Genomic DNA, 26,954 nt, shown 5'->3' with positions numbered 1-26,954 from the left:
TATTTGAGTCCTTAGCGCAGGGGTCTCAAACTGGTGGACCTCCCAGCTTTTGCAGAATTACAAGTCCCATGAGGCGTTGCAAGGCTGACAGTTACAAACATGACTCCCACAGGCAGAGGCATGATGGGAGTTGTAGTTCCGCAACAGCTAGAGTGCGGCCATTTTGAGACCCATTTTGATTGTTCACACAAGACTGTATGTTTAATAATTTTTGTGAATGTAATAATAAGAGAACAAGGAGTGGTTTCCAATCCATATTTATTTATTTCTGGGAATGTGAAGGAACATTGATCTGAATATTATCTGTTTACTCCCTATACTGAAGGGATTGTTAATCTTTCTAAATATTAGAGCATTTCTGTTTGTTATTTCTTGGCTCTGCCATTGCTGACCAAATGCAGATTAGATTCATTAAATTTAATTTGAGATTTTTTAGTTTCAATAACGTTCGTTGAATTTTCTCATTGGTGGGGTCCATTCACTACAAAATTGAATGTTCATACAAAATTGTAAATCGCTTTTCCGAGGACATTCATCTAGTCATCAAATGTACAAAGAATTTTCATAGGAAGGTGGGAATTGTATACTTTTGTTTTGTTTGGAGAGGGATTAGAACACTTGTCAGGTTTTCATTACCATTGGTGTGCCCATTAGGCCCCTTTCACACATGCTGTCCGATCAAGTCCGCCTTCCAGGCGGACCTGATCTGACGCTCTATTCACCTCTATGGAGCGACAGATATCAACTGTGACATGTCCTCTGACATCTGCCGCTATCCGCTTTTATCCACCAAATCCAGACAGATGGAGACCCTATTTTCCATCCAACTGGTGGATCGGATGAAAATTGACAGGCGTATCTGTTTTCATCCGATCTCCCCATAGAGAGCAGGACTCAGACAAGCCCTCTGTGAAAGAGGTCTGAGGCCTCGTAAACATGACTGAAAATCTCGTCGTAAATGAAACGTTGTTTTCCTCGACGAGGTTCTTGTCAGCCTTGTCGAGAATCTTGTCAAGCTTTCTTTGCATACACTCTGTTAAGACAATCTCGTCGTTCTCAAACGCGGTGACGTACAACACGTACGTCGGCACTATAAAGGTGAAGTTCAATTTCACTGGCGCAACCCTTGGGGCTGCTTTTGCTAATCTCATGTTACTGTGTGTTAAGTAAAAGTTTGGTGAGAGACGATTTGCGCTTTTCAGTCTGTTACAGCGTGACAAATGTGCTATCTCCATAAAGAACGCTACTTTTACCGAAGGTGCACTCCCGTCTCATACTTCTGAGCATGCGCGCGTTTCTAAGCATACACACAAACGTGTTTCTCATCGTAAACCAGCCCGACGAGAAACTCAACGAGGAACTTGAGACTCCTGATGAGAGAAAAAAGAGAACATGTTCACTTTTTTTCTTGTGGAGATCACAACAGTTTTCTTGACGAAAAAAATACACACGACCGTTTTCCTCGGCAAAAAAGCTCTGCCAGCATTTTTCTTGATGGATTTTGTCGAGAAAAACGGTCGTGTGTACGAGGCCTGAGGAAGATTTATCCTATTTGTTCTGGTGATCGGACTCTCAAAGTGAAAGGAAATTCCAAACTTGATTGGGAATAGAAGGGAAATCATCAATTGGACATTCTGGTGACCACTAGGGATGAGCTGACCCTACCCCCCCCCCCCCACCCTCTGAGTTTGAACTTGGATGCCCAACCTAAACCCCATTGAAATCAATGGGAGCCAAATCTGTCAAGTCAAAAATGGCCATTTTATTTTGGCTAATAGGCAATGGGTTGTCAAAAAAATAGCATGGGGGTGTGGGCACTGCTCTAGGAAACGTGCCAGAGCAAAAATAATATTAATAACAGTTCTATTGGGCTAGGAGCAGTGTTTTTTTTTTTTTTTTTTTTTTTTTTTTTTTTTTTCCCCTCTTTACGAAGATAAGAAAGATGAAAGTGGTTTTAAATTGACTGCAAATTTTACTTTTTTTTATGGGCGATACTCTAAAAATTAGAATATCGTGCAAAAGTTCATTTATTTTGCTAATGCAACGTAAAAGGTGAAACTAATATGAGATGGGACTCATTACATGCAAAGCAAGATATTTCAAGCCGTTATTTGTCATCATTGTGATGATTATAGCTTGCAGCTCATAATCTCCAAATTAGAATATTGTGAAAAGGTGCAATATTCTAGGCTCAAAGTGTCCCACTCTAATCAGCAAATAATCCAGAACACCTGCAAAGGGTTCCTGAGCCTTTAAATAGTCTCTCAGTCTGGTTCAGTAGAAATCACAATCATGGGAAAGACTGCTGACCTGACGGTTGTGCAAAAAAACATCATTGACACCCTCCATAAGGAGGGAGAGCCTCAAAAGATAATTTCAAAAGAAGTTGGATGTTCCCAAAGTGAAGCATATTAATAGAAAGTTATGTGGAAGGGTAAAGAGTGGAAGAAAAAGGTGCACAAGCAGCAGGGATGACCGCAGCCTGGAGAGGATTGTCAGGAAAAGTCCATTCAAAAGTGTTCCACTTTCAGAAAGAGTGGACTGAGGCTGGAGTCAGTGCATCAAGAGCCACCACACACAGACGGATCCTGGACATGGGCTTCAAATGTCGTATTCCTCTTGTCAAGTCACTCCTGAATAACAAACGTCAGAAGCGTCTTACCTGGGCTAAAGAAAAACAGACCTGCTCGGTTGCTCAGGGGTCCAAAGTCCTATTTTCTGATGAGAGCACATTTTCCATCTCATTTGGAACCAAGGACCCAGAGTATGGAGGAAGAATGGAGAGGCACACACTGCAAGATGCTTGAAGTCCAGTGTGAAGTTTCCACAGTCAGTGATGATTTGGGGAGCCGTGTCATCTGCTGGTGTTGGTCCACTGTGCTTCATTAAGTCCAGGGTCAATGCAGCCGTCTTCCAGGAGATTTTGGAGCACTTCATGCTTCCTTCCGCAGACGAGCTCTATGAGGATGCTGACTTAATTTTCCAGCAGGACTTGGCACCTGCCCACACTGCCAAAAGCACCAAAACCTGGGTTCAATGACCGTGGGATTACTGTACTTGATTGGCCAGCAAACTCGCCTGACATGAACCCCATAGAGAATCTGTGGTGCATTGCCAAGAGAAAGATGAGAGACATGAGACCGAACAATGCAGAAGAGCTGAAGGCCTCTATTGAAGCATCCTGGTCTTCTGTAACACCTCCGCAGTGCCACAGGCTGATGGCTTCCATTCCACTCCGTATTGAGGCAGTAATTGCTGCAAAAGGGGCCAAACCAAGTACTGAGTACATATGCATGCTCATACTTTTCAGAGGTCCGATATTGTTCTATGTACAATCCTTGTTTTATTGATTGCATGTAATATTCTAATTTCCTGAGATTGTGGATTTGGGGTTTTCATGAGCTGTAAATCATAATCATCACAATTATGACAAATCACGGCTTGAACTATCTTGCTTTGCATGTAATGAGTCTCTCATTTATTTCACCTTTTAAGTTGCATTAGTGAAATAAATGAACTTTTGCATGATATTCAAATTTTTCGAGTATCACCTGTAGTTTCTATTTAAAAAAAAAAGGCACATGGATCACTCCACAAGCCAATGAAAATAGTTGGGGGACCTATGTGTGTGCGTTTTTTTTTTTTACACTGGCAATGAAATGTAATTTAAAGTGCGTGTGTATGTTTTTTTTATTTGTAAATGTCCCTTATGCTGCAGCACATCTCCTTCAGCAAGAATGAGAAAAAAATTGGCATAGAATCCCCCTACAAAATGCATACCAGACCCTTTGAGTCTGGTATGGGTTCTAATGGAGATCCTCAAAAAATCAAATGTCCCCCTAAAAATCTGCTGGCCCCTAAAGCGGGAGTTCACCCATTTATTTAATTGTTGCCCTTTTCCCCTTAGCTTCCTGCTCGTTTGGTCTAGGGGAATCGGCTATTTGTTTTAAAATATGAGCATTACTTACCGTTTACGAGATGCATCTTCTTCCGTCGCTTCCGGGTATGGGTCTTCGGGAGCGGGCGTTCCTTCTTGATTGACAGGCTTCCGACGGTCGCATCCATCGCGTCACTCGTAGCCGAAAGAAGCTGAACGTCGGTGCGGCTCTATACTGCGCCTGCGCACCGACGTTCGGCCTCTTTCGGAAAATCGTGACGCGAAGGATGCGACCGTCGGAAGTCTCTCGGAAGACTGTCAATCAAGAAGGAACGCCCATTCCCGCAGCCCATACCCGGAAGCGACGGAGAGGATGCATCTCGTAAACGGGTAAGTACGGATCATATTTTAAAACCAATAGCCGATTCCCCTAGACAAAACGAGCATTAATCTAAGGGGAAAATGTGCTCTCTAACGGTGAACCTCCGCTTTAAAGCAGTATTAAAGCCAAACACAAAAATGTATTATATTGTAGCTTATAAATCATTTGATGTGGTAGCTGCATTAGCTTTCTTTTTTTTTGGGGGGGGTCCCCCCCCTCTGTTTTCACCTGTTGATCTGGCCAGTAACACACCTCCTGTATTAGTGAGATACAATACTGGAGCAGTGTTGCTAACCTAACAGATTGAAATTTGCTGGCACGACCCCCGAAATTTACTGGCAAAGCCACGTTTTTACTGGCATTTCACAAAAGTTACTAAATAAAATTTTTAGGTGCAAATTAGACAGGCAAGTGCAGTATTCACAAAGCACTTGCTCCGTAAGTTGCGGCGGCGTAGTGTAAATGGGCCGGAGTAAGCCCGCGTAATTCAAAGTAGGCTGGTAGGGGGCGTGTTGTATTGAAATGAATCGTGACCCTGCGTAAATGACGCGCCTAACAAACGGCGCATGCTCAGTATTACGTCAAATTTTCTCCCTAACTTACGCCGGCTCAATGCTTAGTCGACGTGAACGTAACCTACGCCCATCCCCATTCACGTACGACTTACGCAAACGACGTAAAATACGACGCTGTTCCGACTTTTCCGACGTCCATACCTAACATGACTTACCCCTGCTTTATGAGGGGTAAAGTTACGCCGGTCGGACGCCTTACGTAAACAGCGTATTTTAATACAACGGGCGCAAGTACGTTCGTGAATCGGCGTATCTAATTAATTTACATATTCAACGAAATATACGGAAGCGCCACCTAGTGGCCAGCGTAAATATGCACCTAAGATACGATGGCGTAAGAGACTTACGTCAGTCGTATCTTAGAGAAATTCTGGCGTATCTGATTCTTTGAATCAGGCGCCGAGATACGACGCCTCACATTCGGACTTACGACGGTGTATCTGGAGATACGCCGTCGTAAATACTTTGTGAATCCGGGCCTTGGTGTTTTGGGTTCTTGGGCAGAATCGCTGTGATTCCAAATTGCATTGCAGTAGTTGCAAAATGCATCACGTGTGTTCACGTGTCACTCATTTTTAATGGCACTTAAACTTGGTGCACTTTTGCACTGGATAATAAATGGATGTCTTTGGTAAAAAAAAAAAAATTGGCTTGTGTGAAATTAGATTCTACGAACTGTGTGTGTGTGTGTGTATATATACTAGAATTTATGCAGCTATAAATGCTATACTAGTAATGACGGTGATCAGTGACTGATGGTGGGACTGTGATAGGGTGGCGGGCAATCTGGCACTAATAGACATTGGCTGAGAGGGACACTAACTTGACACGGATGTTGCTAGTGACACATATATACAGTGATCATATATAATATTGTACTAATGACACTGGCAGGTAAGAGGTTAACAGTGTGCCCAACAAGTGTAATGTGTATAATATGTGCTGGCTGTTATTTGTTCCTGCTGTTGTCACGTCGAGTTCTGTGTTTCTAAACACAAAACTCTGTGCTTTGATTGGACACAACCAATCAGCAGATTTTAGCTGAAACCTAAGGGTGTCCAATCGGGGCATGTGTCAGCAGGGGTGTACCTGTAAGAAAGCCAGAAATGTATACGTCAAAAGTATTGGGATGACCTTGCTTTGTGCAATAATCCCAATCATTTGGTAAAGGGGGGATTATGATGTGGGGTTGTTTTTCAGGGGTTGGGCTTGGCCCCTAAGTTCCAGTGAAGGGAACTCTTTAAAGGGGTTGTAAAGGTTCAGTAATTTTTTTTTTAAATAACAAACATGTCATGCTTACCTCCACTGTGCAGTTCGTTTTGCACAGAGTGGCCCGATCCTCATGTTCTGGGGTCCCACGGCGGCTCTCACGGCTCCTCCCCGCAATAACTAACCCGCTATGGAAATATCAGCTGTGGGTGCCGACATCGGTGGACTCCAGGATAGGTAAGTGTCCTACTATTAAAAATCAGCAGCTGCAGTATGTGTAGCTGCTGGCTTTTATCTTTGATTTTTTTGGGGGGCTAAACCGACCAAATTTCGATCTGTGTATGGGCAGGCTAGTTGTACGGAAGTTGATTCATTAATCAACTTCAGTAAAACCAGCATGTCAGATTTTTTTTTAAGCGATCAGTGTATTTTGACAGCTGGGAAACCTCCTGCTGTCAAAATACAATCGCTCTGCGGGAGGGAATCCACCATCAACACTGAACGTGTTGATGGTAATCTAGCAATTTTCTCTCAAACCTGTGGTTGAAGGAAAGAAAATTGGTTAATGTATTGCCTGCCTTAGACACAAGTTTGGTAGCAAAAATGGCTGGTGGTGGTGTGGCCTAGTGCCCTTTCTCACAGCGGGGTCCCAAACCAGCAGTAGTTCTAGAAGCACCCATACTAGGGCCAATTGAGACAGGAGTCGCACCCATACTAGGACCAATTGAGACAGTAGTCACACCCATACTAGTGCCAATTGAGACAGGAGTCGCACCCATACTAGGACCAATTGACACAGGAGCTGCACACATACTAGGACCAATTGAGACAGGAGCCGCACCATTACTAGGGCCAATTGAGACAGGAGCTGCACCCTTACTAGGGTCAATTGAGACAGGAGCCACACCCATACTAGGACCAATTGAGACAGGAGCCACACCCATACTAGAGCCAATTGAGACAGGAGTCACACCCATACTAGTGCCAATTGAGACAGGAGCCGCACCCATACTAGGACCAATTGACACAGGAGCTGCACCCATACTAGGACCAATTGAGACAGGAGCTGCACCATTACTAGGACCAATTGAGACATGAGCCACACCCATACTAGAGCCAATTGAGACAGGTGTCACACCCACACTAGTGCCAATTAAGACAGGAGCCGCACCCATACTAGGACCAATTGACACAGGAGCTACACCCATACTAGGACCAATTGACACAGGAGCTGCACCCATACTAGGACCAATTGAGACAGGAGCCGCACCATTACTAGGGCCAATTGAGACAGGAGTCGCACCCATACTAGGACCAATTGAGACAGGAGCCACACCCATACTAGGGCCAATTGAGACAGGAGTCGCACCCATACTAGGACCAATTGAGACAGTAGTCACACCCATACTAGTGCCAATTGAGACAGGAGTCGCACCCATACTAGGACCAATTGACACAGGAGCTGCACACATACTAGGACCAATTGAGACAGGAGCCGCACCATTACTAGGGCCAATTGAGACAGGAGCTGCACCCTTACTAGGGTCAATTGAGACAGGAGCCACACCCATACTAGGACCAATTGAGACAGGAGCCACACCCATACTAGAGCCAATTGAGACAGGAGTCACACCCATACTAGTGCCAATTGAGACAGGAGTCACACCCATACTAGGACCAATTGAGACAGGAGTCACACCCATACTAGTGCCAATTGAGACAGGAGCCGCACCCATACTAGGACCAATTGACACAGGAGCTGCACCCATACTAGGACCAATTGAGACAGGAGCCGCACCATTACTAGGACCAATTGAGACATGAGCCACACCCATACTAGAGCCAATTGAGACAGGTGTCACACCCACACTAGTGCCAATTAAGACAGGAGCCGCACCCATACTAGGACCAATTGACACAGGAGCTACACCCATACTAGGACCAATTGACACAGGAGCTGCACCCATACTAGGACCAATTGAGACAGGAGCCGCACCATTACTAGGGCCAATTGAGACAGGAGCCGCACCCATACTAGGACCAATTGAGACAGGAGCCACACCCATACTAGAGCCAATTGAGACAGGAGCCACACCCATACTAGGACCAGTTGAGAAAGAAGCCAATTAACCTACCAGCATGTCTGTGGAGTATGGGAGGAAATCAGAGTACCTGGAAGAAACCCACACCAACACAGGGAGAACATCCATATAGGTAGTGTCATAGTTGGGTATTGACCCAAGGATTCTAGTACTGCAAGACAGGAGTACTAACTGCCAAATTACTGTCTAATGCTAAAATCAACAGTTTCTGTTAAATGTTGTCTTCTGTTTTCTCCTAGTTCACTTGTGTTCATTAACTCACCATGGACAGCCCACGAGACACATATGGAAGGTCGGTGTGCAATGGGTTTCCTTCCAATGAAAAGAAATCCATCTCAATGGTGGCCGAGGGCCACGGACAGCAGATATTAACAGTGCTGCAGGGTTTCAGAGAGCAGGGCATGTTCTTCGACTTCACCATAAATGTAAAAGATGAAGTCATTCCTTGCCACCGATGTGTGCTGGCAGCCAGCAGTGACTTTTTCAGGTATGTCATTTAGCGTTACAAACTTAATTTTTTCAGCTACTTCCCACCACTGGACCAGTAGGCCCCAGAAACTCCTGGGCCTACTCTCAGCTGCAGAGCCTCGGGCCAGCAGGCCCAGAGACCGGAAACACACTGTCAGTGCATCCCTGAGGCCAGGAGGGCCATCAGGTCAGGATCGGAAGACCCCGCCAGAAAAAACATATTGATTTTATTATGTGTTTTTAAGAGTATGGGCTTTTGTTTTTTTGTAGAATCATACTTACCTAGCTGGATGCTGCATCTGTTCCTCGCCGGCTCTAACACTGAGAACTGAGCAATCAAACACCGCAGATCACTCGGTTCTCACAGCTCCCTGAGCAGAGAGCTGGTGACTGTTAGTCACCGCTCTCTGCTTTGCCCCCCCCCCCCCCCACACTCACTGGAGTGCTGGGCTGTGAAGGCAGTTCAGGCTCTCAATGGATCCCTGAGAGCCTGAGCCGGGTGCTGGTCCAGACATGTGGGCGGTCACAACCTTTCCTGAGCCTGGATCGGCTCTGTGACGTCAGCGGACTTCAGCCTGCTGTCTGCTGAAAACGGATCACAGGAGTGCGGAACTAACTGAACCCCTGTGATCCACAGGAGAAGTACAGCCAAACAAGCTTTACGTTTGTAAACGTCCTTTAACGTTTGTAAAAAAAAGCTTGTAATTTTATTAGTTATGGGTCCTATCTTGGCAGAATTAAAGTCCCACTATTTCTTTCCCCTACAGGGGTGTATTAGGAATAGAAAGAACGTTTTCTTGACCTATATAGGGGTGGTTCCTCCAGGGCTGTGGAGTCGAGGAGTCGGAGTCGGGGGAAATTTTGGGTACCTGGAGTCGGAGTCGGCAAACAATGCACCGACTCCGACTCCGATTCCTACTAAATTTTGATTGGAATAAAAAAAAAAAAAGCAAGTTTAAATGTCCCAATTCACAAAAAGTTATAATTAATGACTTCTCTACTGTAAGAATAAAGACCAATGCATGCAGTGCCTCACGTAACCGCAAAACGAACACGTTAAGTGACCGTGAAGAAGCATGCTTTTCATGTGCTTCACTATATGGCACGCAACGCACAATTAGGAGCTGCAATACTAATGCCGCATACACACCATCACTTTATGTGATGAAAAAAAACGACACTTTCTGTGAAGTAAAAAATGACGTTTTTGAAACTTCAATTTTCAAAGACGAAGTTGCCTACACACCATCGTTTTTCTCACAATGTTCTTGCAAAGCGAGGTTACGTTCCATCACGTTTTACCATTGAAGCTTGCTTCATAAGTAGCTTCTGGGCATGCGTGGATGAAAAAACGTCTTAGAAAACAACGTTTTTTGCTACACACGGTCAATTTCTGTGAAGTAAAAAGTGCACTTTTGAAAAACGACACATAAAATTGAAGCATGCTTCAATTTTTTTTGGTTGTTTTTTACAAGACATAAAACAACGTTTTCCCCCACACACAGTCAATTAAAGTGACGTTTTTAAAAACGTCATTTTTTTTCATCACATAAAGTGATGGTGTGTACGCGGCATTATACTTTCCATAGTGTTGTGTTCTGCTTTTACAGGGAACCTAGCCTCTCACTGATAAGGGATTAAATAAATATGTTTTTTGCAGGACTAGAGAGTGAGACACTTGTATAAGTGAAGGGAATGGAGGGCCAATAGTTCAAGACTGAAGCTGTAAACCATTGGAAAAAACTGCTGTCATTCAGCTAAGGCTATAAAAACTTGAAAAACTACGATTGTTAGCTTAAACTTTAAACATGACTATGGGATTCTCCTAGGAAAATCATGTTTTAGAATAAAAAACTTTGTTTTCATTGTGTTTGTCTTTTGCTTAAACTGTGCAATACAGTAGACTGTTGGCTTCCCAGCCAGTAGTCCTGTGGTGGGTTGCGTTTCTTTCCCTCAAGGAATGTATAAAATACATTTGCATATTAATACAGAGGAGTCGGAGTCGGGGAGTCGGAGTCGGAAGTACATAAAACTGAGGAGTCGGAGTCGGAACATTTATCTACCGACTCCACAGCCCTGGGTTCCTCTATAGGTACATATTTTGGTTCATTCACATATAAATACATAAATGGAGGAATCCTCCCTGCTGTGCTATTGTACTCTGACAGTGGGAACTCCTCTGCTGTCAGAATACACTGACCAGCACACCCTATTATACAGGAATGGCCATAGATTGGTCGTAGTAAGTAAGTAAATGGGTAATGTATCCTTGTAGGCCAAGGCAACAAGCCTATTTTAATTCCCCAGCTACATATACTTTTTCTTTTAGTATAATGTTTTTATTTTGAAGTAATATAACAGTTACAGTATGTCAGATGACAACAACTAAGAATGAGATACAGTATTGAAGTACAGATTAATGCAATAATAATTGTACTGTTGTAGGAGTTGAAGTATTATACAGATATAAATAAACATAAATAAATAAAAGTAGTTACTAATAAATGGAAATGGGAACTAATGGAGGGGAGGGAGAGGTTTGTGGTGTTCCGAAGGTGGATTTCACTTATTTATTTCACTATTATCCATGAAAGGGTGTCAATACCATGACATGAGAACTTTTGAGTCAAAAGTGTCTGACGTATAGTATATGGCCCAGGGTTTCCATATGCTATCGAATTTTTCCAACCTATTTTTGTCTAGCGCTTCCAGTTTAGCATGTACGAATGAAAGATTCATTCTCTTTTCGGCTTCCGATAACATTAATGCAGGCGATTTCCATGCGCTAGCTATTACCTGTTTCGTGGCTATCATAAATAAAAGAAATAACTTATGTTGATTCCGAGAAAGGGTTTCTGGTTTAATGTTAAGTAAGGCCGCCATTGGATCTGGTAATAAAATACAGTCAAATATTTTAGAAGCGATCCGGAAAATCTCTTCCCAGAATTTCCTTACAAGTGGACACTGCCACCAGATGTGGATATATGTTCCTTTGTCTGGGCAACAGTGGAAACAGAGATCTGAGCAGTTTGTTGAAAATTTGGCTACTCTATTGGGAACCAAGGGCCAGATTCACGTAGAGCGGCGCAAATTTAGTTTTTCCTAACGTATGTCAGTTAAGCTAAGGCGGCTGAATTTTGTGACGTAAGTGCCGTATCCACAGAGCATTTGCGCCCAAATGTGCGCCAGCGTAACGTAAATACCGAGGCGTAAGGCGGGGTTATTGCAAGTGGGAAGGAAGTGGGCGGGCTCCATTGAAATGAGCCGTGACCCCATGCAAATGAAGGGCTGGCCGTACTGCGCATGCGCGCACGAATCTGCACCTCACTGGGCATGCTCAGAACTCGGCCCGGCGCAATCAGTGAGATAGGAAATAGGCCAAGCTTACTTAGTGAGATACGCCCTGTGTATAAATAGCCCCAAACAAACGCACTTGCATTGCAAAAGTACATCCCTGTGTTCCCCTTCCTAAAGCAAGTTGCTTTTGCTCTGTTGTTTGTTGGTGTTTGTTGGTGAGTGTAGTATTATTAGTGTTTTTTGTGATTGTTTTTTCTGAGTCTTTTTTCTGTTTGTTTTTTCTGTGTTTGTTTGTGGTTTTGTATTAGCTGTCTGCTTGTATTGTTTGATTTTGGTGTCTTGTTTTTGCTGTTTGATTTTTGGGTGTTTTTGTTCTGTGTCTTTTTGTGTGTGTTTGTTCTGTGTGTATTTGTGTGTGTTTGTTGTGTTTGTTTTTGGTGTGTGTTTGGTGTTGAGTGCTGTGTGGTGAGATGGCACCAAAGAGACGCAAGTTGAACTTTTCGGTGAGAGAAAAGCAAATACTTGCCAGGGCGCTCACCCGATTTGGGCGATATTTACATGGCCCTGAGAGCCGGGATACCCCCCCCCCCCGGCCAGGAAGAGGGAGATCATCCAACAAATTACGGATGAGATCAATGCGGAGGAGGGGGGGGAGACGAGGACCACCAGTGGGATCTGTAAGAAGATCAATGATCTGAGGAGTTTGGTCCGTAATAAGCTGGCCAAGATAACTGCCCATGCCAGGGGCACTGGAGGAGGCCCACCCTGCACCCTAAGGTGGACTGAGGAGGAGCGTGCGGTGGCCCGGTGCTTCCATAGCCAGCAGGTGGTGGGCCTGCCGGGCTTTGACTCAGAGGAGGGCGTGAGGACAGGTAAGTTTATTTTTTATTTTCTATCTGGTGAGTAACGTGTGGGTGGGGGAAGGGAATATGTGCCAAGTGTGTGGATCCTCCAACCTGTGAATGTTTTGTGTCATCCACAGATGGCCAGGAGATTGCTGGGCCATCAGGCCAGTCCGCACCAACCCCCGGACAACAGGCTGTTGAAGATCCCCAAGAAGGGCAGGAGTCCTCAGGGGAGGGGAGTGGCCACACCTCACATCATGAGGGGGGGGGAGGATGGGGATGATCGGATGGACCTTGCAAGGGAAATGCTTTTGTCTTGGAATGATGCTCCCCCTGAGGCTACCCCTGAGGCTGGCACCAGTCAGGTCTCCATCAGGGGTAGCCCCTCCCACTCCTCCCCCAACAGGGCTCCCGCCCCAAGGGTCTCTCTCTCCCCTCCTCCCAGGCTACAAGCCTCAGCTGCAGGCAGGAAGGCCACCCATAAGACCAGGGGGTGGCCGAGTTCCTGCCTGCAAATCTGCAGAGGGACCAGGCCCGACAGACACACCATCTGGGTCAGGTCGCCCAGACTTTGGCCCAGATGGAGGACAGCCTGGGCTCAATTAAGGACTCGGTCAGTGATGTGGGCACAAACTCCTTGGCGGTCATCACTTGCATTTGTGACCTGCAGACCGCCACAGCAGGCGTGTCCCTGGAGGTGAGTGCCCTGACCCAGGCTGTCAACGCAAACACCCAGGCTGTCCAGGCCAATACGGCTGCCCTCACTCTGGGCCTGAACAGAATTGCAGTGGCCTTGGAGGGCAGGCCAGCAGGAGGACAGTCACAGGGGAGGCTCCTCCTACCCCCGCTTCCCCCCCCAGGAGTCTCCCCTGGTTGGCCGTGGCCGGCCCAGGCGTAGCTCACGCCGCCGCCATTAATATTGGATGTACTTTTTTTTTTTATTTCTTTAATTATACTGTGATTATGATTTGTTTTATGTGTGTGAATGATGTATGAATGTGGGGGTGACATTCCTGATGAAAAAAGGGTGTCACCCTCAGTTTTGGTGGATTAGGGATCCCCAGGACCAGGGAGAAGTGATCCCAGGTCCATGTGAATGGTGTATGAATGCACAGTAACATAATTGGAGCCGTGGCGGGGCGTTGCTGCTCCCTAGTACCGTGGGGGGGGGGGTACTTGGGTCTAATCCAATTCGATGAGGATGTGATGTGTCTGTGCTAGGGACCACAGTGGGTGTGCATGCATGCATTCTCATTGTGACATGATTAATGTGTGTGTTTACTGTGCAAAGATGCATTCTGCGAGGCGTCTCCTGGCTGCTGTTCCCTCAGAAGAGGGGGTACCCTCGGTTACTAAAGTCACTAGTATAGCTATGAGCATGGATGCCCCTGGCATGTTGTCCTGCAAGTGTGTGTGCTCAGCTCTTCCCTAACGGTGTTGCTTTAGCTGACATTTACACGGCTGGTGTAAAGTTAGAGCAGCTTTTATATGGTGTAAATTTCCGCCGTGAAACTAGCAGATGCGCACAGGGCGTAGCCAACGCCGCACAAGATTACTTTTGTGGATCGCCGTATCTCCCTCATTTGCATATTAGCATAGAAAATCAATGGTGTGTCTAGCGTATTTTGCGCTTCAAGATGCGCCGGTGTAATCGTTTCACGTCGGACGGAAAAATCTGGTTTACAGGCGTATTTCGTTTTGAGGATACGGCGCAAAGATACGCGCGGCGCATTTTTGAATTACGCCGCGCTTCTCTAGATACGTCGGCGTAAGTGCTTTGTGAATCTGGCCCCAAGTACCAACGGGAAAGCACTTTATATGATGTTTCCATTGCCGCTACATTTATAGATTAAGAGCTAGTATTAGACCAAATGCTTGCCCAGGTTTCATTATTAATTTTACATTCTAAGTCTAATTCCCATTTAGCAATGTAAGGGGGTATTATAGTATTTTGATTTAGTGATCAGTTGGGAATAAATTATTGAAACACGACATTTGGCATGTGGATCTTTGAGACATATCCTATCAAATTGGGTAATATTATTTAGATTATCACTAAGGCTAAGGGAAGGTCCATAAAAGTTCTTGATTTGAAGGTATCTGAACATTTCTGTAGTGGGGAGGCCGGATGCCTCTCATAGGTCTGTAAAAGGTCGAATTGTAGTTGTTGATGCTATGTGATATAAACACGTAATACCAGCCCTGATCCAAGCCTTAGGCCCCATACACACGTCCGAGGAACTCGACGGGCAAAACACATCGTTTTGCTCGTCGAGTTCCTTGTGAAGCCGCCGAGGATCTCGGCGAGCCGAAATTTCCCATTGAACAACGAGGAAATAGAGAACATGTTCTCTATTTCCTCGCCGAGATCCTCGTCGGCTTCCTCGGCCGAAAGTGTAGACACGGCCGGGTTTCTTGGCAGAATACAGCTCCGAATACAGCTTCTTGGAAATACCCATGCTGGATAAAAGGACGGGTTTTTATAAAAGGAAAGAAGTGGAATCTGTGGGGATTGCAATCCATGAGAGGTTTTGTACCTATCTCATAATGACAACGAGTGTTTAGAGATTGGATTTTTAAATTTTCTACGGTCTTGAGAGCTCAGCCAAAAGATATTGTTAGTGGAGAGAGGGTCAAAGTCTATTGCCTCAATAAGTACCCACAATGGGATTTCTGTGGTTGAGTGGTACTTTGATAGTTGCGCCAATTGTGCTGCTTTGTAGTATGTTGCAAAATCTGGAAATCCCATCAATTTGGGTAGAATTCATGTTTTTTTAGGCAATCTGAGTTTTTTCTTTGTAGAGGCCGAGGCCTGCACATTTACGTTGGCAGAATGGCACGGCTGGGCACAAGCACTTACATGTACGTCCTCTTTAAGTGCCCAGCCGTGGGTCGGGGCGCACTCCCGCGACCCGGTCCGAAGCTCCGTGACCGCGGCACACGCGGACCCGATCGCCGCTGGAGTCCCGCGATCGGTCCCCGGAGCTGAAGAATGGGGAGAGCTGTGCGTAAACACAGTTTCCCCGTTCTTCACTGTGGCGCTGTCATCGATCGTGTGTTCCCTTTTATAGGGAAACGCAATGGATGACGTCACACCTACAGCCACACCCCCCTACAGTTCGAAACACAAATGAGGTCATGCAAAACCCCTTCAGCGCCCCCTTGTGGTTAACTCCAAAAATGCAATTGACATTTTTACAGTAAACAATGCATTTTAAATGCATTTTTTGCTGTGAAAATTACAATGGTCCCAAAAATGTGTCAAAATTGTCCGAAGTGTCCGCCATAATGTCGCAGTCACGAAAAAAATCGCTAATCGCCGCCATTAGTAGTAAAAAAAATAATTAATAAAAATACAAACTATCCCCTATTTTGTAAACGCTATAAATTTTGCGCAAACCAACCGATAAACGCTTATTGCGATTTTTTTTACCAAAGATAGGTAGAAGAATACGTATCAGCCTAAACTGAGGAAAAAAATGTATATATATTTTTGGGGGATATTTATTATAGCAAAAAGTAAAAAATATTGCATTTTTTTCAAAATTGTCTCTATATTTTTGTTTATAGCGCAAAAAATTAAACCGCAGAGGTGATCAAATACCACCAAAAGAAAGCTGTGGGAAAAAAAGGACACCAATTTTTTTGGGGAGCCACGTCGCACGACCGCGCAATTGTCAGTTAAAGCGACGCAGTGCCGAATTGCAAAAACTGTCCGGGTCCTTTAGCTGCCTAAAGGTCCGGGTCTTAAGTGGTAAAGGGAGAGTATGTTTACCGGGGCCATGATAATAAGAAAATGTTAGATCTAATGTTGCCCAGACATTGAGTAACTAAAGAGAAAACCACCTTCGAGTCATAAGGAGAAAAATAAGTTGAGGGGGAAAAAGGAAAAAAAGGGAGAAAGTACAATTTAAATATTTTCTCAAAAGAAAGCAGAATAAATATAAGTTCATGACATTTCCGTTGAGGGGAGAAAACATCTCCCTCCAAGGGCACAAGAGCTACTGTCAACCATCCACTGGGTTACTGGGCAGTCGAGGGTAGCAAAGGGAGGCACAAGAGAACAGTCCCGCGGAACTCGGGGAGCCAACCAATTAAATTACATTTTTACAAACTTTAAGCAAAATTGAAAACATAAACCATATACCAGACAGTAATGATCGCTTACTTACTGGGGGTTAGTGGAGTACATACCATACTCTTGAGACACAAAATCGGGAAAAGGCGAGCCTGGAGGGTTAAGGATGTCCACTTGTCATCCATTAGGATTAATAATAAATAATTAATTACACCCAAAATTTAAAATTAGACCCGACCAAAACCTGGAAATAAGATATTGGTTATTAACAGTGTACTAATTACTATATATTCTGTATTGCAAAGAATAACAGGTTAGGCCTGGTAAAAATAAAAAATAACAAAAGAAAAGAGGGAAACTTGAGAATAATCACTGCAACAATAACTTATGCGTAACTGAAATGGGAAAGTCATCAGGTAGTCATAAAAGGGCCAGAACAAGACCAACAAGGTCAAGCAGATTCCCAAAAAGGGGGAATAAGGGGAATAAGCACATTATGTGACCCTATTCAGTCCATAGAGTCACATGGATCTGGAACAGGTGACGACTTGCGAAGTCTTTTGTTGGGACTATGGTTCCCATTGTCTCCGGAGGCAGAAGAGGAAGTATATTTATCGGGAGGCGAGGAATATCTTCGGTAAGCATCAGAGGCAACATTGACGGCGTTCATCAGTCCTATATTCTTCAGAGTAGTTTGCAGATCCATTGCGCTACGGCAGGTATATTTGCGATTTTGGTAGGAGAATCTCACAGAGAAGGGGAAACCCCACTGGTAGATGATGGCATTGTGTTGCAACATTTGGAGGAGTGGTTTCAAAGCCCTTCTTTTGTTAATAGTTAGCTGCGATAAATCGGCAAAAAGTTGGTAATTATACCCTTGAAATTGCAACACACTTTTATGTCTTGCTGCATTCAGTAGTAGTTCTTTGGTCCGGTAGTAATGAAATTTAGCAATAATATCGCGTGGCGGGCCATCCGTTTTTTTTGAGTAAGGGCTCTATGCACCCTATCCATTTCATGTCGCTCCACCGGTATTCCCAGTTGCAGTTCCTGGAAAAGAGCTGTCATTGTGGCCTGTAAATCAATCACTGTTTCGGGGATACCTCTAATGCGAATATTCGATCGTCTATCGCGATTTTCGTAGTCTTCTAATCTCGTTTGTAGGGTCAAAATTTCCTCTTTAAGATTATCAATTTCTGAAGAGAAATCTGCTGTACATTTTTCCAAATCATTAGTTCTTAATTCAAGTTCTGAAGTACGCTGCCCTAGTTCCCTAATCTCCTTGGTGAGGCTGGTAGTGATATAATCAGAGGTAGCCTTTAATGATTTTTGGAGCAGCAGCTCTATTTGTTCCAATGTTATTTGTGGTGTTAATTCCCTCTGCAGTGTTTTTTCAAAATTCTATTTTTCTCCCATAGTATTCCCTAAGAGGAAATTAGGCTGACTTTGTTCCTTTAATGGGGCAGGAGCTTCACTGTGTGATGTAACAGGAGGGGCTGTCTTCTGTTTCAGCTCCCTCCCTGTTATCATTGCATACAACGACTTCAGTGCCATGACCGGAGCTCTGTGTGGCTGTGAGGGGACTCCCTCCCGTCGATTTTCGGCTCAAGAACTGCCCCAAAAACCTCCAAGAAATGCACCTCCGTGAGGTAGGTGACATTGGGCAGCTCCTGGGATACTTTTTAAAATGTTTTTCGGGTTATCTCACCCGTTATTAGGCTCCAATTGGAGCTTGCACAGAACTTCCTTTCTGTTGTGATAACATTTTTAAGAAAAAACAAGGTGAGTATGAGCTACTTGGGTGAGGGACATTTTGGTGAACATGTTTTTTCTTCATTGGTTCTCTTTAAAGTGGAAATAAACTGTATCTGAGCACCACAAACTGAAAATGCTATTTCATACATTTTTAATAGTCAAAGCAAATGCACCCATCCATCTCCATGTCCCCATGCTTTATTTTGTTGAGAAATCACTTTTGAAAAACAACCCCCTAGCATTTCTAGCTGCAGCCATCTTAAGTAAGGGCAGGTGATTCATGTAACATTTACCAGTACTTACTGAATTCTATCTACCCTTAGGTCAGGCATGCAGGCAGGAGGGTGCACTTAGCTAAGAAAGTCCCTCCGTCCCTCCTCCAGATGAAAGAAAGAAAAAAAGGCCATGGGATGTATGACATCATTTTGATTCCTATCTATTTACTAATGCTAACAGCATAAAGATTACAAACAGTTGAACGAAAGAATAGATTAATGAGATTTTTGAAGGGTGCTGAGATATATACACTTATATATACGTGCAGCATTCACAGAGTAAAAATTTCCAACATTTTATTGATTTACAATTTTAAAAGCCATTTGGGGATTAAATATGTACACATTTGTTACATGGTCGTTAATATATTCACTGGTGCGGCGTGCCTGCTGGAGCCACATGGGGACCCACATGCATATAGACAGCTGTTCAGTCTGTGTAAGGCTGGGTATTGCTCTTTCTTTAAGGATTAGGTGTCCCGTGTGATCATTCAGGACATTACACATTTTTGGTCCCGTTGGACCTTATGTGGTCACATAGAACTCCACTTCTTGACACAGAGAGGAAAAGCATGTTCTTGGTTAACAATAAGTGTAATAGTATTAGAATAGTAGCGGCTATCAAAAGTCCCTGAAGAAGCTGCAGTGGGCGAAACATTTTGGGAGTTTACACTGTCATATCGCCACACCAGAGAATATATCAACATCCATGTAACACATGTGTACATAGCCCAAATGGCTTTTAACATTGTAAATCAATAAAATGTTGCAATTTTTTAATCTGCAAATATACCGTGTATAAGTGCACAATACCTTGAAAAAGTATTCATATCCCTTGAAATTTTCCACATTTTGTCATGTTACAACCAAAAACGTAAATGTATTTTATTGGAATTTTATATGATAGACCAACACAAAGTGGCACATAATTGTGAAGTGGAAGGAAAATTATAAATGGTTTCCAAAATTAATTTTAACAAAATAATATCAGAAAAGTGTGGCATGCATTTTGGATTCAGCCCCCTTTACTCTGATATCCCTAACTAAAATGTGTAGAACCAATTGCCTTCAGAAGTCACCTAATTAGTAAATGGAGTCCATCTGAGTGTATTTTAATCTCACTATAAATAAATGGTGGTGAAGCCACCAGAGGTTTGTTGGAGAACCTTAGTGAACAAACGGCATCATGAAGGCCAAGAAACACACCAGACAGGTCAGTGATAAAGCAGTGAAGTTTAAAGCAGGGTTAGGTTATAAAAAAAAATCCCAAGATTTGAACATCTCATGGAGCACTGTTCAATTCATCATCCAAAAATAGAAAGAGTATGGCACAACTGCAAACCTACCAAGACATGGCCGCCCACCTAAAATGACAGATGGGGCAAGGAGATCATTAATCAGAGAAGCAGCCAAGAGGCCCATGGTAACTCTGGAGGAGTTGCAGTGATCCACAGCTCAGGTGCAAGAAACTGTCCACAAGACAACTATCAGGCCCCGTACACACGTCCGAGGAACTCGACGTGCCAAACACATCGAGTTCCTTGTCGAGTTCAGTGTGGAAGCCGCCGAGGAGCTCGGCGGGCCGACTTTCCTCATTGAACAACGAGGAAATAGAGAACATGTTCTCTTTTCGGCCCGACGAGTTCCTCGTCGGCTTCCTCGCTGAAAAGTGTACACACGACCGAGTTTCTCGGCAGAATCCAGCTCCGACCGAGTTTCTGGCTGAATTCTGCCGAGAAACTCGGTCGTGTGTACGGGGCCTCAGTTGTGCACTCCACAAATCTGGCCTTTATGAAAGAGTGGCAAGAAGAAAGACATTGTTGAAAGAAAGCCATAAGAGGTCCTGTTTGCAGTTAGTGAGAAGCCATGTGGGGGACACAGCAAATATGTGGAAGAAGTTGCTCTGGTCAGATGAGACCAAAATTAAACTTTTTGGCCTAAAAGCAAAACGCTATGTGTGGCAGTAAACTAACACTGCACATCACCCTGAACACACCATGCTCACTGTGAAACATGGTGGTGGCATCATCATGATGTAGGGATTATTTTTTTTTAAGCAGGCACAGGGAAGCTGGTCAGAGTTGATGGGAAGATGGATGGAGCCAAATACAGGGCAATCTTCGAAGAAAACCTGTTAGAGTCTGCAAAAGACTTGAGACTGTGATGGAGGTTCACCTTCCAGCAGGACAATGACCCTAAACATACAGCCAGAGCCACAATGGAATGGTTTAGATCAAAGCATATTCATGTGTTAGAATCAGCCAGTCAAATATCCAATAAAGAATCTGTGGCAAGACTTGAAAATTGCTGTTCACAGACGCTCTCCATCCAATCTGACAGAGCTTGAGCTATTGTGCAATGAAAGAATGGGCAAACATTTCACTCTCTAGATGTGCAAAGCTGGTAGAGACATTCCCAAAAAGAAGTGGCTGTAATTGCAGTGAAAGGTGGTTCTACAAAGTATTGACTCAGGGGGGCCGAATACAAATGTACCCCACAGTTTTCACATATTTATTTGTAAATAAAAATTGAAAACCATTTATCATTTTTCTTCTACTCTACAATTATGTCCCACTTTATGTTGGTCTATCACCAAGAATCCCCAAAAAAATACATTTATGTTTTTGGCTGTAGCATGACAAAATGTGGAAAATTTCAAGGGGTATGAATACTTTTTCAAGGCACTGTATACAATGTATATCTCAGAACCCTTCAAAATTCCCATTCATTTATCCTTTAGTTTGAATATTTACTTAAGGGATGTGGTGCTATAAAGAAATGTGTCACTCACTCTAGAGCTGCACGATTCTGGGAAAAATGAGAATTGTGATTCTTTTGCATAAAGTGAAGATCACGATTCTCAAAAAAAAAAATTTTCAAGTTATTTTCAACACAAAACGGAGCTTATGTGCTTAAATACAGTATTTGTAAATCTAAAAGACTGTTTACATGGTACATTTTAAAAGCAGCAGCAAACCTGCTGACCTTACATGCTTGCTAATGTGACAGAACACCTGATTTTCACATTTAACTAAATGTGAAAATCAGAGGTGTTCTGTCACATTAGCAAGCATGTAAGGTTTGCTGCTGCTTTTAAAATTTAACATGTAAACAGTCTGTCCGATTTACAAATACTGTATTTAGGCACATAAGCTCCATTTTGTGTTGAAAATAACTGTGAAATTTAAAACTCTGTTGGGTGTAACAAGATGTCCACTGCTCCGGAGCTAGGCCAAAGCCGGGGACTTTCCTATGGTCGCACCCGAAAATCGCGGGTCATCCGGCCTGGAGATCGCGGGGGGGGGGGGGATCAAGATCGCGATCAATTCGTGATTAATTGTGCTGCTCTAACTCACTCACACTATAAAAACCCCATTATTAAAAGCAGTTAATGTTACTTGGGAGATTTTAGTTCCACTTAAAAGAAAGCCTATGCTGAGTAGAATATGGAGGCTGCAATTGCTCACTTTGCACTACAAGTAGATTTGAGGGGGACATGCAAGGAAAAGAAAAACTGCATTTTAGCTTGCACATGATTGGATGATAAAATCATAAGAGCCTCCCCTCATTTCAGATCTTCCCTTCAGATCTACAGCGACTGCACTTCAAAGTGCACTTTCAGTGCAATTTCAAGTGCACTTTGCACTTGTAGTGCAAAGTTGATCTGCCTTTCGTGAATAACAGTGTGTACAGTCCTACAATTGCTGTTTTGCCATTTATAAGTATGCAGGGGCAGGAAGGCAAGGATGACAGTTTTATTCAAATAAAGGTCTGCTTTGAAGTCCACCTATGTGTGATTTAATCTCAGTATAAATACAGCTGTTCTGTGAAGCCCCCAGAGGTTTGTTTGAGAGCTGTCCCTCTTACTTTTTCTTTTAATAACTATAGAATGATGAACTTTTATTGAAATCCCCTTTAGAGAAACAAATAAACAGATCCAAATTTGCCTTGGCAGGGCTATGTTTGAAGTCAACATGAAAGAAAGAGATGGAAGTGTCACCATTAGCAATTTGTCCCCAGAAACTGTGAAAGCATTCCTTGATTACGCATACACGGGCAAAGCGGAGATTACCGACAGCAATGTGGACATGTTCTTTCAGATGTCATCATTTCTTCAGGTGCCTCTTCTTGCAAAGGCATGCAGTGATTTTTTAATCAAAATGATTGATGTTCACAATTGTTTGCAACTCTTGTCGATATCTGACAGCTACGGCTCCACTCGTCTCTTTCACCGTGCCTTACAGTTTGCCCTTCAGCACTTTCCATTGCTAATACAATCTTTGGACTTCTTAGAACTGAATGTGGGAGTCCTAGAACAATGTCTCCAATCAGATGAGTTAAATGTCCCAGATGAAGAGTCTGTGCTGATGGCTCTCCTAGCCTGGACTAAGCATTGCTTGGAGAAGCGAATGAGGTTTTTTCCAGAGTTAATGAGCAAAGTTAGATTACATCAGCTGTCTCCGTCCACACTGCAAAGTCTGCTGGTCACTGAAGAGCAACTATTAAAAAGCACAAACTGTTTATCAAGAATCAATTCTGCTATAAAATGCATTGAACATTCCGGGGGGCTGTTTCCAGATGCTCGGATATCTACAACAGAGAAATACATCTTCGTTCACAAAACTGTGGAGGAAAGTGACACTCAATACACTTTTTGCTACAGTATTAAAACTGACAAATGGATGGAAATTCCACAGGTTCATATCATAGATCTCCCAGGTTCCAGCTTATCCAGCTTTGGGGAGAAGATATTTATAACGGGGGGATGTACCGGTAGCTGTTGTCGAGCAGTGAGGCTTCATATTGCTGAACCTTACCATGAAGCTACTGACCAAATCTGGTGCTATTGTCCAGTAAGCAATAATTCTTTTTTAGTACCACCCATGGGGAAACCAAGAACGATGCATGCATCTGTCATGGCCCTTAATCAGTTATTTGTCATTGGTGGTAAAACCAAAGGAGCACAAAACGTTAGGAGTCTACTAGATGTTGAAGCTTACAATCCTCTCACTAAAGACTGGAAGACAGTTGGCTCATTACCCAGAGGGATCTACTACCCAGAAGCCAGTGCATGCAAATCTATTATTTACGTACTTGGGTCTGAAGTTGAAATAACAGATGCTTTTAACCCTTCTTTAGATTGCTTTTTTAAATATAACGCAGAAACGGATCAATGGAGTGAACTCGTAGCAGAATTTGGCCAGTTTTTCCATGCAACATTAATCAAAGCAGTGCCTGTCAATAACACGCTGTATATCTGCGACCTCTCCACGTATAAAGTCTATAGCTTTTGTCCAGATACATGTGTGTGGAAGGGAGAGGGATCTTTTGAGTGTGCTGGTTTTAACGCTGGGGCTGTGGGTATTGAGGATAAAATTTACATCCTGGGAGGTGACTATGCTCCTGATGAAATCACAGATGAAGTGCAAGTCTACCACAGCAACAGGTCAGAGTGGGAGGAGGTCTCTCCCATGCCACTGGCTTTAACAGAGTTTTTCTGTGAAGGTATTCAATTCAATAAGTGCAGGGATCCATGGGGGATAAGTCACTTGTAATGTTTTCAGGCCAATTTTAAAGGGGTTTTATTACTGGGGATTTTGTTTTTACTTCTTGGGCCAGCTGAGTGGGTCTGGTCTGATGACTCTAGAACAACGGTCGCCATGGACCACTGATGGTCCACCAGAAAATGTCGGTAATCCCCAGGGGTTAGGCTGCAAATCAACATTGTGGCGGATGTATACCACCCAATGCTATTTCCAGTGTTATTCTCAATACACGCTGAAATTTAGAGAGCCAGAGCCTTGTGCATATAAGGCATGTAGAGTTCATGTTAGTGGTCCGCAGGATTCATAATTGTGAGTTTAGTGGTCCATGAGGTCCGAAAGGTTGGCCACCACTAATCTAGAAAGCTTGAAATTAGTCAAGATTTTTCTGTTAAAAAGAAAGCTGACAGGGCTGGTGACTTGAAAACCTACCAAATAGCTTTTAACCACAAATTTTAAATTTCTGTGAAGTCAATGGACTTCACACTAGTAGCTGATTTCTTCATAACCAAAAACTCGTTCAAGCTTTTCAAGGCCAAGACCAGTTAATTGTGAGGAGTAATAATCTTCCCTGGAATATCGTTCCCAATTTTGGAGGGGCGTACCACTTTTTTTTTACTAGAACCGTGGGGTTCAATACTGAGTTGGCCCCCCTTTGTAGCTATAACAGCTTTAACTCTTCTGGGAAGGCTGTCCACAAGGTTTAGGAGTGTGTCTATGGGAATGTTTGACCATTTTTCCAGAAGTGCATTTGTGAGGTTAGGCCCTTATATGGACGAGAAGGCCTGGCTCACAGTCTCCGCTCTAATTCATCCTAAAGGTGTTCTTTCGGGTTGAGGTCAGATTTCTGTGCAGGCCAGTCAAGTTCCTCCACCCCAAACTAGCTCATCCATGTCTTTATGGACCTTGCTTTGTGCACTGGTACAAATAATTTGTTGGAGGGGAGATTGTGTGGGGTTGTTTTTCAGGGGTTGTGCTTGGCCCCTTAGTTCCAGTAAGGGAACTCTTAAGGCGTCAGCATACCAAGACATTTTGGACAGTTTTAATGCTCCCAATTTTTTGGGAGTTTCCTGTTCCAACATGATTACGCACCAGTGCACAAAGCAAGGTCCATAAAGACCCGCACATATGTGAACCAGATTTCTTTGGAGCCTGTTCACATATGTGCGGACCTGTCACAGTGCGAAAAAAAGTCAGGTACGATTTTCAGTCTGGTTCTGGTGCAATTTCCAGTGTTATACACTTTAAAAATTCACACCTGAACCGCTGAACGAAATCGCACCTGTCCCTTTTTACAAAAACCGGCCGCACACATATCTGAACCTGGTCTACTCTGCGGACTTAAAGGTATCAGTTTCTAGTATCAGAGAATTTGCACGGGTACAAGTACTCATGCAATTGATTAGTATTGGCACGGTGCAACGTTATTCACCACTGTATGAAATGTTTTGAGGGTTATTAGAGAAGAAGGTAGGTAAAGCGATAACATTAGCAAGGCCAGGGAAAGAAACAAGATGAGAGTCCAAAAGACAAGGAGGATCCTTTCTCTTCTATCCGACCTCCCTTCCCTGGGTCATGCTTCCCATAACAGGGAAGCTTTCTCTCCCCCTTTTTCTAGAAGTTCATATGTTCTTAAAACGATTCTTCAACCTAAAATGTAAGGTATTCTATATGAAAAAGACTCATAGGAAGTTGCACCAACTAAAAAAGCAACAAAAGATGCAAATTGAAGTATGCAATTTCTTTATCACACAGCCTTTTAGCACCAATTTCGAATTCAAGTAAAGTCAGTGGATATCTAAGACAGTAGCTGTTGATTTTCTTCTTAGCCAAAGAAACTCCATCATTTCAAGCTTCCCAAGGTACAGAACAAATTCCAATGAGATGACTAGTTGGGTATGAAAAGAGATAATCTTTCCTTGAATAATATTTCCAGTGTTGGAGGGAGAAGCAAAAAAAGATGCACATTCAGCTTTACAAAGAAGGTAATTTCTTCATCACTCCGTTTTTCTAGCCATTTAAAAGGACATTATTTGATACCTGCTTTTTAAGTCTTAATAAAAACAGAAGACACAGTGCATACAAATATGTTTGTATATTGGGAAGCCAGCCAGCACCCTTATATTAACTATGTAAGCGTAGTCCAATGCTGGTATGGGAGTTTTAAAGTTAGGACATTATATATAAAGGAATGGCTATAGCTAAGCTGAGATCAAATCTTACCTAGGAGCAGGGCCGGGACAAGGGGTGGGCAGGAGGGGGCACTGGGCACTGTGGTATCATGTGGGGTAGGGGGGCACCACAAGCAGATTTGGGGGGAGGGAAATTGTGTTGGATGGGGGAATTTGGGGGAGGGTGGTATGGGGTAAGAATTGTTCTAGGAGGGGAATTTTGGGTAGGTGTGCTGGGAGCGGTAATTTGGGGGAATTTGTGTTAGGAGGGAGTGATTTGGGGGGGGGTGGTTGTGCTAGAAAAGGCAATATGGTTCTGAGGAGGGATTTGTGCTAAGATCAGAAAACAAAATTTGGATTGTGGGGGTGGGATTTAT

The 26,954-nt window shown here is 43.6% G+C and overlaps 1 protein-coding gene across 1 annotated transcript in view; it reads left to right on the top strand.

Annotated features, from left to right (window-relative positions):
- The window catches only part of KBTBD3 (kelch repeat and BTB domain containing 3), a 49,891-nt gene extending 24,820 nt beyond the window's left edge, over nt 1–25,071 (top strand). The window contains exons 2-3 of the mRNA XM_040340240.1: nt 8,385–8,632; nt 22,819–25,071. Coding sequence (XP_040196174.1) covers nt 8,409–8,632; nt 22,819–24,418 — 1,824 coding nt within the window. The 5' untranslated portion in view covers nt 8,385–8,408 and the 3' untranslated portion in view covers nt 24,419–25,071. The remainder of the gene's footprint in view (nt 1–8,384; nt 8,633–22,818) is intronic.
- Nucleotides 25,072–26,954: the final 1,883 nt, after the last annotated feature.

This window comes from Rana temporaria, chromosome 2 (genome assembly GCF_905171775.1).
Source record: "Rana temporaria chromosome 2, aRanTem1.1, whole genome shotgun sequence".
Taxonomy (NCBI): Eukaryota; Metazoa; Chordata; class Amphibia; order Anura; family Ranidae; genus Rana; species Rana temporaria.
The sequence above is the reverse complement of the archived record's forward strand: the minus strand, read 5'-3'. Positions and strand labels throughout refer to the sequence as shown.